Source organism: Salmo salar, chromosome ssa16, assembly GCF_905237065.1.
Source record: "Salmo salar chromosome ssa16, Ssal_v3.1, whole genome shotgun sequence".
NCBI lineage: Eukaryota > Metazoa > Chordata > Actinopteri > Salmoniformes > Salmonidae > Salmo > Salmo salar.
Window position 1 is genome coordinate 78,923,069 of NC_059457.1, and position 12,756 is coordinate 78,935,824.

General features: G+C 48.2%; 1 protein-coding gene across 4 annotated transcripts in view; it reads left to right on the plus strand.

Annotated features, from left to right (window-relative positions):
- LOC106593628 (fibronectin) overlaps window positions 1–12,756 on the plus strand; it is a 28,489-nt gene that overhangs the window by 4,834 nt on the left and 10,899 nt on the right. For 3 of the 4 annotated variants that reach the window (XM_045698016.1, XM_045698019.1, XM_045698018.1), the window contains exons 10-22: window positions 381–536; window positions 3,256–3,384; window positions 3,929–4,072; window positions 5,445–5,566; window positions 6,897–7,065; window positions 7,263–7,442; window positions 8,286–8,414; window positions 8,550–8,834; window positions 9,701–9,979; window positions 10,232–10,495; window positions 10,870–11,133; window positions 11,410–11,496; window positions 11,954–12,145. In XM_045698016.1, the coding sequence (XP_045553972.1) occupies window positions 381–536; window positions 3,256–3,384; window positions 3,929–4,072; window positions 5,445–5,566; window positions 6,897–7,065; window positions 7,263–7,442; window positions 8,286–8,414; window positions 8,550–8,834; window positions 9,701–9,979; window positions 10,232–10,495; window positions 10,870–11,133; window positions 11,410–11,496; window positions 11,954–12,145 (2,400 nt within the window). The remainder of the gene's footprint in view (window positions 1–380; window positions 537–3,255; window positions 3,385–3,928; window positions 4,073–5,444; window positions 5,567–6,896; window positions 7,066–7,262; window positions 7,443–8,285; window positions 8,415–8,549; window positions 8,835–9,700; window positions 9,980–10,231; window positions 10,496–10,869; window positions 11,134–11,409; window positions 11,497–11,953; window positions 12,146–12,756) is intronic. The other variant, XM_045698017.1, reaches the window with a different exon arrangement.

Here is a 12,756-nt window from a genome sequence, read left to right on the forward strand (position 1 = left end):
GAAGAGGGCTGAGTAGGAGCCTATTAGATTGATTATGAATGAAGGGGGAACAGTCATGAAGAGGGCTGAGTAATGCCTCTATAGGAGCCTGTTAGATTGATTATGAATGAAGGGGGAACAGTCATGAAGAGGGCTGAGTAGGAGTCTGTTAGATTGATTATGAATGAAGGGGGAACAGTCATGAAGAGGGCTGAGTAGGAGCCTGTTAGATTGATTATGAATGACTCTTGGCTCCACTGGGCAGAGGATTGGACCCACACACTGGCATGGGTCCAGAGTCTGTCTGGAAACTAAATCTGTCTCAGTGCCAAAAGAGATTATCCATACCACCTACACACGCACACACAGCCCCTCACTGACCCCTCTCTCCCTCCGTCCAGCCCACGAGGAGGCCTGCACCACCAACGACGGGGTCATGTACCGTGTGGGAGACCAGTGGGACAAACGCCACGATGTCCTGGGTCACATGATGCAGTGTACCTGCTTGGGCAACAACCGCGGAGAGTGGAGCTGCATCGCCTACTCCCAACTCAAAGGTCCTACCGCCTTACTAGCACCTGTTCTCTTATGTGTTGTTAGACAACAGTCATAGGAGTTGTACTGTCATTACCTGCTTCTAGACCCAGTAGCCTTGACAACTGGAATGTAGAATGAACTGAAAGGATCAACCATCGTTAAAACCCCTTGTCTCCTTCCTACCCCAGACCAGTACATAATTAAAACCCCTTGTCTCCTCTCCTTCCTACCCCAGACCAGTACATAATTAAAACCCCTTGTCTCCTCTCCTTCCTACCCCAGACCAGTACATCATTAAAACCCCTTGTCTCCTCTCCTTCCTACCCCAGACCAGTACATTATTAAAACCCCTTGTCTCCTCTCCTTCCTACCCCAGACCAGTACATTATTAAAACACCTTGTCTCCTTCCTACCCCAGACCAGTACATAATTAAAACCCCTTGTCTCCTCTCCTTCCTACCCCAGACCAGTACATAATTAAAACCCCTTGTCTCCTTCCTACCCCAGACCAGTACATCATTAAAACCCCTTGTCTCCTTCCTACCCCAGACCAGTACATTATTAAAACCCCTTGTCTCCTCTCCTTCCTACCCCAGACCAGTACATAATTAAAACCCCTTGTCTCCTCTCCTTCCTACCCCAGACCAGTACATTATTAAAACCCCTTGTCTCCTCTCCTTCCTACCCCAGACCAGTACATAATTAAAACCCCTTGTCTCCTCTCCTTCCTACCCCAGACCAGTACATCATTAAAACCCCTTGTCTCCTTCCTACCCCAGACCAGTACATTATTAAAACCCCTTGTCTCCTCTCCTTCCTACCCCAGACCAGTACATAATTAAAACCCCTTGTCTCCTCTCCTTCCTACCCCAGACCAGTACATTATTAAAACCCCTTGTCTCCTCTCCTTCCTACCCCAGACCAGTACATAATTAAAACCCCTTATATCCTCTCCTTCCTACCCCAGACCAGTACATTATTAAAACCCCTTGTCTCCTCTCCTTCCTACCCCAGACCAGTACATCATTAAAACCCCTTGTCTCCTCTCCTTCCTACCCCAGACCAGTACATAATTAAAACCCCTTATATCCTCTCCTTCCTACCCCAGACCAGTACATTATTAAAACCCCTTGTCTCCTCTCCTTCCTACCCCAGACCAGTACATAATTAAAACCCCTTGTCTCCTCTCCTTCCTACCCCAGACCAGTACATTATTAAAACCCCTTGTCTCCTCTCCTTCCTACCCCAGACCAGTACATTATTAAAACTCCTTGTCTCCTCTCCTTCCTACCCCAGACCAGTACATCGTTAAAACCCCTTGTCTCCTCTCCTTCCTACCCCAGACCAGTACATAATTAAAACACCTTGTCTCCTCTCCTTCCTACCCCAGACCAGTACATTATTCAAACCCCTTGTCTCCTTCCTACCCCAGACCAGTACATTATTAAAACCCCTTGTCTCCTCTCCTTCCTAAACCAGACCAGTACATAATTAAAACCCCTTGTCTCCTCTCCTTCCTACCCCAGACCAGTACATTATTAAAACACCTTGTCTCCTTCCTACCCCAGACCAGTACATTATTAAAGCCCCTTGTCTCCTCTCCTTCCTACCCCAGACCAGTACATTATTAAAGCCCCTTGTCTCCTCTCCTTCCTACCCCAGACCAGTACATTATTAAAACACCTTGTCTCCTCTCCTTCCTACCCCAGACCAGTACATTATTAAAACCCCTTGTCTCCTCTCCTTCCTACCCCAGACCAGTACATTATTAAAGCCCCTTGTCTCCTCTCCTTCCTACCCCAGACCAGTACATCGTTAAACCCTTTGTCTCCTGTCCTTCCTACCCCAGACCAGTACATTATTAAAACCCCTTGTCTCTTTCCTACCCGAGACCAGTACTATATTAAAATCCCTTGTCTCCTCTCCTTCCTACCCCAGACCAGTACATTATTAAAACCCCTTGTCTCCTTCCTACCCCAGACCAGTACATTATTAAAACCCCTTGTCTCCTTCCTACCCCAGACCAGTACATTATTAAAGCCCCTTGTCTCCTCTCCTTCCTACCCCAGACCAGTACATTATTAAAGCCCCTTGTCTCCTCTCCTTCCTACCCCAGACCAGTACATTATTAAAACCCCTTATATCCTCCCCTTCCTACCCCAGACCAGTACATTATTAAAACCCCTTGTCTCTTTCCTACCCGAGACCAGTACATTATTAAAACCCCTTGTCTCCTCTCCTTCCTACCCCAGACCAGTACATTATTAAAACCCCTTGTCTCCTTCCTACCCCAGACCAGTACATTATTAAAACCCCTTGTCTCCTTCCTACCCCAGACCAGTACATTATTAAAACCCCTTGTCTCCTCTCCTTCCTACCCCAGACCAGTACATCATTAAAACCCCTTGTCTCTTTCCTACCCCAGACCAGTACATTATTAAAACCCCTTGTCTCCTCTCCTTCCTACCCCAGACCAGTACATTATTAAAACCCCTTGTCTCCTCTCCTTCCTACCCCAGACCAGTACATTATTAAAACCCCTTGTCTCCTCTCCTTCCTACCCCAGACCAGTACATCATTAAAACCCCTTGTCTCCTCTCCTTCCTACCCCAGACCAGTACATTATTAAAACCCCTTGTCTCAATCCTACCCCAGTCCAATATATTATTAAAACCCCTTGTCTCTTTCCTACCCCATACCAGTACATCATTAAAACTCCTTGTCTCAATCCTACCCCAGACCAGTGCATTGTGGATGGGCTGACCTACGAGGTGAGCCAGACCTTCACCAAGCGCCATGACCAGGGCTACATGATGAATTGCACCTGCTATGGACAGGGACGCGGGCGCTGGAAGTGCGACGCCATCGGTGAGTTTCTCTCTGGTTCCTCTTCAGAGCTTCAATGAAGCCTTGTCGCACCTCTGGCACCTTCTATCCAAGAGGAGGGGCTGAAATTCTAAAGAGATTTTTGGCAGCAGGAATTTGAATCTCTTTCCTTCCCCTCCTCTCTCTGTCTCTCTCTGTCTCTCTCCCTCTCCCCTCCTCTCTCTCAATTTAATTTAAATTTAAGGGCTTTATTGGCATTGGAAACATATGTTTACATTGCCAAAGCAAGTGAAATAGATAATAAACAAAAGTGAAATAAATAATACAAATGTACAGTAAACATTACACTCACAAAAGTTGCAAAAGAATAAAGACAATACAAATGTCATATTATGTGCAAATAGTTAAAGTACAAAACTGAAAATAAATAAACATAAATATGGGTTGTATTTACAATGGTGTTTGTTCTTCACTGGTTGCCCTTTTCTTGTGGCAACAGGTCACAAATCTTGCTGCTGTGATGGCACACTGTAGTATTTCACCCAGTAGATATGGGAGTTTATCTCTCTCCTCTCTCTCCCTCCAGACCAGTGCCAGGAGCCTGAGAGCAGGGTCTTCTATCAGATTGGAGAGACCTGGGACAAAACCATCCACCAAGTCCTCTACCGCTGCTATTGCTACGGCAACGGTATCGGTGAGATGAGCTGCGAGCCACAGCAGACCTTCCCAGGTAAGGAGAGAAGTCTGATTGGCTAACAGAAGTGTGACCAGTGAAGCATAAGTGGAACTGTCTGAGTGGGTCCTCTGGGCAGATAACCCAGGTCAGGGCTGTCTTCAGTGGGGTGTTGATCAAGGACATTACCCCTCCCTCTCCAACCATGCCGACCCCCTTCCCTTTACGCTTGGGACACCTGCTGGGAGTTAATCATTGTTAGCTCTTCTTTTTAACTCTCCCATTCGCTCCCTCCTTTAAATACCCCCCATCCCCCCCTCTATCGAAAGGCCCTTTGAAATTAAACGAGGGGGCGGTGTGTCACCCCTTCACCACCTCTGCAGGGAGGGGGGAGGGGACTGCTAAACGTTGATGTGGGGCAAATGGAGAGGGGTGCGTCCGTCTACCTTTCTCGCCCCCCCCTCCCTCCGTGGGTCTTTGTAGTTTCGGAGGTCTTTGTTGGCTCTCCCCTACTGAGAGGCTGAGTACTGTTGTTCTACCCAGCTGGGCAGGGAGGGCCGAGAGGTTGGGGGAATTAATTACATGCGCACACTTCCTGTCTCTCTCTCAATCCACTGGGTGGTAACACGCTTTGGGTGAAACAGTCCCAACTCCTAAGAGGCCCTCACAGCACTGGCTAGTCCTGCACTGAGCCAGTGCTCTATAGGTGATGGTGTCAATCAGAAAAGCTCAGCTGAGCTGTGTTCAGACCACACCAACCAGGAGTTACCAACTGGCAACTTTGATGCAGTGTTCTGAAACACTTTGACCCCAGTCTAAACTCTGAATCCTGCACCCTGTTATCCTGCCCTAGTTTTCCCATGTGGCCTGTCACAGATACAGAGGAATAAATGTGTTATGATTGTTTAGAGTTATGTTTGGTGCAGGCCAGGGACCTTAAGAGTGCAGGTCAAATGACCTCACTGACTGCCCTAAATGACTCCCCGCTGTTGCTGCAAGTTGCTCACCTGTGACAGGGAGGTGTGTGTGAGTGAGTGGGGGTGGACATATTGTCCTGGTGTGATTTCAGATACTGAAGACACCTAGTGATTTACAGGCCCAGTGGGTGTCATAGTCAGTTGAAACCAGACAGTGGAGAGACTTCTGGTTCGGACTAGTTTCCATCCAAGCCACTGTACTGACAAGCTAGTCTAGGATCTTTTTTGGTCCCACCAGGTCTGTCTGGTGTGAACAGTGAACCAATTGACACTGAAAAGCAAATGTGACTTTCAACAATTGTGTGTTTATTTACAGAACCTTAATATAAAGTTGTTCAAGGAGAATACTAGCATTTGTTCAGTACCATCTTGTCTGTGACATTTGGCTTGATAGTAGACTACAGACTTCTAATAAAAGATCCCCTCTCTTCTTCCTCCTCCTCTCCCCCCAGGTGGCCACCGCCCAGTCCAGGTGATTATCACAGAGGCAGGGAAGCAGCCTGACTCCCACCCCATCCAGTGGAACGCCCCTGCCTCCTCACACATCACCCAGTATATCCTCAAGTGGAGAGTGGTAAGTGGCTCTCTACTGCTCATCCTAGATACTGGTCATTGGTGGTAGTGCAGCCAGACTATTTTATTTAACTAAGCAAGTCAGTTAAGGACAAAGTCTTATTTACAGTGATGGCCTACCCCGTCCAAACCCTCACAACGCTCAGCCAATTGTGCGCCGCCCTATGGGACTCCCAATCCCAGCCGGTTGTGATACAGCCCAGGATCAAACCTGAGTCTGTCGTGACGCCTCTAGCACTGCGATGCAGTGCCTTAGACCGCTGCACCACTCGGTAGCCCTTGAAGCCCTATGCCACTAGAGGTGGACTGACTGTCTTATAGGAAGCAGTACCACAAGAGTTGAACATACTCTCTTGAAGTACTCTACCTGTTTTAATTCTCCGATATCCAAAGTGGAAACAAGTTATTCCAGGTACTGTTTTTCACATGATGTTCTTTAAAAAAAAAAATCATGATTCACTGGAAGTGGATGTTCCTATTCCATTCCTGAACGTGTTGCTGAAAAGTAATGACTAAACCAGTGCTCAAACAGGAGGTTGCAACATTTAGTTGTCTGTGTGTCAACTCTGAAGAAGAGGACAGGTTTTGAGCACAGAAAAACAAGGTTGTGGGGGGTTCACATACACATAGATCCAAATTATAACGTCACGAACGACCCTCAACATGCAGCTACAGTACAAATGCTGTGTGTTTCTCTCCTAAAGGAAAAATCCAGTTTTCTCTCGATTCACACTCTCTCTGAAGGGGCCCTGATCTGCCAAGCTGTTTCCCCTTATTTAATTCAAATATATTTCCTGCTAAGTGGTAGTGGTTTGTATGTTTTGGATGGCAGTCCTCTATTCCTTGTCTCTCTCTCTCTCTCTCTCTCTCTCTCTCTGTGTCTCTCTCTGTGTCTCTCTCGCTCTGTGTCTCTCTCGCTCTCTCTCTCTGTGTGTCTGTCTCTCTCTCATGTTGTGAAGAATCTGTAGTTTTCCGATCGTCCGGAGCCAAGTTGAATGTCCCCAGAAGCAGGGAGGGGCAGAGAGACGGGGTGCCAGAGAGTCAATGCCAGTGACCATATTGGCCATAGGCTGGGTTTGGAGAGAGTGTTAGATTCCGAGTCTTAGTGGTGCAGACTGTAAACGTTGCCCACCGTTTTTCATTCCATATCATCTCAACTCTCAGGATTCATTCATACTCCTGACACTGTAGGTTATATATATATATATATACAGTACTTCAGATACAAATGGGTACCTATCACCATGATGTATTCACCACTTTGACCCTTACTATCTTTGAAGTTCACTCCCTGACCTCTCCCTTCTGCTCTGCCCTTTGACCCCTGGTAGAAAAACACCCGTGCCCCCTGGAGAGAGGCCACCATCCCAGGTAACCTGAACTCGTACACCATCGCTGGGCTGCGGCCAGGTATTACCTATGAGGGTCAGCTGATCAGCATCCTGCGCTATGGACGCCGCGAGGTCACCCGCTTTGACTTCACCACCACCTACGGCTCCCGTAAGTCTCCCAACTGTGTGTGTTTTGAGTATATGAATGTTACACCGACCGTGCTATATATCTCTTTGGTTCCTCTATATAGCTACACTTTCACAAGCCTGTCTCTCTCTTTACCCCCCACCCACCCCACCCTCTCTTTTTCTCTCCCACAAACCTTAATTAAGTCTTATTAATGTGTTATTTCCCCCCTTGTCCAGTAGGGGTGACCTCTGAGGGTGAGACGACCCAGCCTCCTCCTGTGGTGGACACGTCTGAGTCGGTGACAGAGATCACGTCCAGTAGCTTCATCATCTCCTGGGTGTCAGCCTCCGACACCGTGTCAGGCTTCAGAGTGGAGTATGAGCTGAGTGAGGACGGAGCCAAACCTCAGGTCCTGGGTGAGTAGCTCCAACATTTACTGGACTAACTCAGGTCTAACTCCTACTGCATAGGCCATCCAGAAGAGTTTTCCAGTGTATTCCGGTCTTACTTCTGCAGCATAGACCATCCAGAAGAGTTTTCCAGTGTATTCCGGTCTTACTTCTGCAGCATAGACCATCCAGAAGAGTTTTCCAGTGTATTCCGGTCTTACTTCTGCAGCATAGACCATCCAGAAGAGTTTTCCAGTGTATTCCGGTCTTTCTTCTGCAGCATAGACCATCCAGAAGAGTTTTCCAGTGTATTCCGGTCTTCTGCAGCATAGACCATCCAGAAGAGTTTTCCAGTGTATTCCGGTCTTCTGCAGCATAGGCCATCCAGAAGAGTTTTCCAGTGTATTCCGGTCTTTCTTCTGCAGCATAGACCATCCAGAAGAGTTTTCCAGTGTATTCCGGTCTTACTTCTGCAGCATAGACCATCCAGAAGAGTTTTCCAGTGTATTCCGGTCTTACTTCTGCAGCATAGACCATCCAGAAGAGTTTTCCAGTGTATTCCGGTCTTCTGCAGCATAGACCATCCAGAAGAGTTTTCCAGTGTATTCTGGTCTCGGGTGATCTTTTCGAGCTCCACGACTGTGGTTCCCAATGTGTTATGGAAAACCTTTTGAGTAGTTATGTGAGCTAATGAATAAACACTAGTCCATCATTCTTCACTCCTGGTCCCGGAGGGCTGCTGTGTGTGCAGGCCTTTGATTGGTTTTATTTTATTGGTTAGTTGGTTGATTGGTTAATGTGTTAATTGGTTACTAGCCCGATTGGTTGATTGATGTTTTATTTGATTGATTGATTGTCTCTGTCCATCAGACCTGCCCCGTACCACCACCTCTGTGAGCATCAGTGACCTCCTGCCTGGCCGTAGATACAACGTCAACGTGTATGAGGTTTCCCCTCAGGGAGAACGCAACCTCATCCTCACTACCTCTCAGACCACAGGTATTATACCAGCCTTCACACACCCTTCATCACCTTTACCCTCCATAACCCTCACCTTTCATCACCCTCACCCTTCACCATCATCATTTACTCTCTGACAGGAATCCATTGACCTCTTCTCTGATCCCCCCTCAGCTCCTGATGCCCCTGCTGAACATCAGATCAACCAGGTGGGAGAAACCTCTATCTCCATCAGCTGGTCCAAGCCCCAGGCCCCCATCACAGGCTACCGTTTGGTCTTCACCCCGTCAGTAGAGGGCAGCAGCACCGAGCTCATCCTCCCAGACACTGAGACCTCCGTGACTCTGGTTGACCTTCGACCTGGCCTGCTCTACAACATCAGCATTTACGCTGTGGAGGAGAACCAGGAGAGCGAGCCCATCTTCGTCCAGGTCAACACGGCCGGAGAGCCAGCACCAGGTAGAGAACTGGACAGCATACAGAACAACAGAACTAAACATGACCCTAACCCTAACACACACTCTAACCATAACACAACCTCAGACTTGACTTACTTGACTTAAGCCCATGGCTCCTATAAGGAGCATAGGCCATTGACCAATGTCCTCCAGCTGAATGCATCTTTTCTTCTGAGAATGTAGGCCCAGGAAGTAAAATGATAGTTTGGAGCCATTTCATTGTACCTTCTATGGGAGTGCTTCTCTCTCTATCTCTCAAGAGGAACATTTGAAGTCATGCTATGCTGTCCCCCGGTCAGTCCCAGCTGTGAGTGACAGTTGGTAGAGAGCTTTAGTGTGAGCTTGGAGGAGCCTAGGGCTCTGGGCTAGCCATGTAGGGCCAGATGGAACCTGGGTAGGGTTTCTCCTCTGTTTGGTTCTGGACTGGGTCTGTCAGACTGGTTCTCTCACCTCCCTCACTGATTTAAGTACTTTCACATGAGATAGACTCACACACTTGCACGCGCACAGACACACACACACACACACACACACACACATAAAAAACAACACACACTTGCTCTCCCCACGGTATCTGGGACATTCTTGTTGACGTCTTACTCCTCCCTTCAGCTCTAAATCCTTCTCATTTTGACAGCAGAGTTTCTCCATTTTCAATTTCCTGTCTGGCATTGTCTTTTCAACTTCCTCTCAGCTGGTAAAGTAGAAGTATGTTTCACATCACAATCCAACACTGACCTTAGATCAGCGTATAGTTTCAACTTCATCTGACTCCGTCTTTCTTGCACCGCAACACAAGGCAATAGGCCATCAACACACAAGATGACCTCAGTCAACTCACTGACCACCTCTACTTCCTGTCCACAGAGGAAGTCCGCTCCCCGACCGACCTTCAGTTCTACGAGGTGTCTGACGTGAAAATCATCATCACCTGGACCGGCCCTCCCAGCGAGGTGTCAGGTTACCGCGTGACCTTCGCCCCCGTTACCCCCGGTGACACGCCCCAGAGGCCCCTGCAGCTGCCCATGACGACCAACGCGTACGCAGAGATCACCCACCTGCAGCCCGGAACCCTGTACCGCTTCAACATCTACGCCATCAACGGAGGAGTGGAGAGCGAGCCGCTGACGGGAGAGAGAGCCACCAGTGAGCATACATGTGCAGACACTAACAGGGTGTTGAGGGGATCAGTTTGAGCAAGTCGAGGGGCAGGAAGCTAATCTTCATCACGTTATAAGTAGTTACTGTATGTGGGAAGGTTTGGTAGATCAGTGATGCTGAGCAGGCCGACTGAAGTGTAGTCCATTTCAAACCTACAGACAGACTGAGGTTCTCATAGATGTACTGTGTTTGTACTTTCTACCCATGATGTGACCCTACGTGTGTTAACCCTGTCAGAGCCCGACGCCCCCACCAACCTGCGTTTCAGCGACATCGGCGAGGACAGTGTGATGGTGGTCTGGGAGGCTCCCAGGGCTAGCGTCAGCGGTTACCGTCTGTTCCTGAGCGTGGAGGGATCCAGCCCCACCCAGAAGAGAATCCCAGGGGGTCAGACTCAGTTCCCTCTGCGAGGCCTTCGCCCCGACACAGACTACACCGTCAAACTGCACTCTGAGCAGGACAACGTGTTGAGTGAGGAAGTCAGTGGCATCTTCACCACCTGTGAGTACTGTAGTCTTCTGTTGAGTACTGTAGTCTTCTGTTGAGTACTGTAGTCTTCTGTTGAGTACTGTAGTCTTCTGTTCTGCTGAGCTTGTGGCAGGGTGTTTCAATGGTATTGATCAATTCAACTCCAGATTTGAGTTTATTTGACTTATGAAGCAGAAAAAGGAAAGAAACTGATGTTATATTCCTTCCACCCCCCCCCTCTCTCTTTCTCTCTCGCTCCACCCCCCCCCCTCTCTCCACCTCCCCATCTCTCTCTCTTGTTTGTCTCTTTCTCTCTCTTTCTCTGTCTCTTTTTCTGTCTCTCACTCCCCCTCTCTCTTGCTCTCTCTCCATCCCCCCCTCCCTCCTCCTCTTACTCCTACCCTCAGCCCCCAAAATGGGTAATGCCCCTCGCTTCACCACTGATGTGACAGACACCTCCATCATCATCTCCTGGACCCCTGTCAGCAGGTTCAGCTTCAGGCTGTCTGTGAGGCCCAGTCAGGGAGGAGAGTCACCCAGGGATGTGACCTCTGACTCAGGAAGTATCTTTGTGTCAGGCCTGACCCCTGGGACTGAGTACACGTACAGCGTACAGCCCATTATCAACGGACGCGACCGCGGCAACCCCATCACCAAAAACGTTGTCACTCGTAAGTAACCAAGAAAAGAGAGAGAGACTCCGGTCAACGATTTATTTTATTTTATTGAGGTCAGAAGACCTCTTTTCCAAGGAAGACGTGTTGTTGCTGCGGCCATTTTGGGGTAAAAAACACATCTATATTGATTTTGTACAGTTAGGGAGTAATGAGGTTGTTTTAAGGTTTCTGCAGTAAGTTTACTTAAACCATGTAAGGTAGTCTGTCGTTTTTTGAAAATGTGCCAAAGGGTTTTCTTTTACCACATATGTGATGTTTCTTCCCCTCCAGAACTGTCTCCCCCCACTGACCTCAGTACGCAGTCCAACGCGGACACGGGTGAGCTGACTGTCCTGTGGGGCGGTGCCAACACGCCAGGTAAATATTGACTCTGCTTCCTCCTACAGCCCACGCCACAGACACACTGCCCAAGGCCCAGGAACCAGGACCGGCTCACTGTGGCTCTGGATCACTCTGTCTGGACCTTGTCTTTCCTCAGAACGTTGTGCCAGCAGGAACAAGGCTTCTCTCTGTAGGATTCTCTGTCTCTGTCTCTCTTTTGAATGGTTACAAGTAACAAGTACTTACATGAAATCCTGGCAGATCTAGGTTGGTTAACTCCACTGCTCACTTCCCTGTCTCCTCTGCCATCCTGTCCCCCCTCCCCCAACAGACCTTGGCCGTGACCCCACTCTCTGAGGGTGTGTCAGGGGGAGAAAAAACACATTTCCAATTCACACGTGTATAATACACACGTGTACATAAATGAAATAGGACAAATACAAACACCCACCAAATTATTATTTTATTATAATTATTGTTATTATTATTACAGACATCACAGGCTACAAAGTGACATGCACCCCAACCAATGGGCAGCGAGGGAACTCCCTGGAGGAGTTGGTCCAGCCGGTCCAGAACCAGTTAATCCTGGAGAACCTGAGTCCAGGAGTGGAGTACAACGTCTCTGTCTACACTGTCAAAGAAAACCTGGAGAGTGTCCCTGTGTCCACCACTGTCACCCAAGGTAGGACTGGCTGTCTCACCCAGCTACACACAGCTGATTTCAGACCAGTGGACCTGAGCATGGGCTGAGGTTGAGCTGTGCTGTGTTGAAGGGTTAGACTGATTCTGGATCAGGTAGTGTCTGTTTGCTGTGGAGCTGTTGTTCTGTTGCTCCGACAGATAGAAAGACACATATACACACACACACAGATACAGATACACACACACACACACACACACACACACACACACACACACACACACACACACACACACACACACACAGATACAACACATAAACAGATATAACACATCAACACACACACAGATACAACACATAAACAGATATAACACATCAACACACACACAGATACAACACATAAACACACACACACACACACACACACAGATACAGATACAACACACACACACACACACACACACACACACACACACACACACACACACACACACACACACACACACACACACAACACATAAACAGATATAACACATCAACACACACACAGATACAACACATAAACACACACACACACACACACACACACACACACAGATACACACACACAGATACATACACATTCAATGGTTTTGTCTGAGTCTTTGCTATTG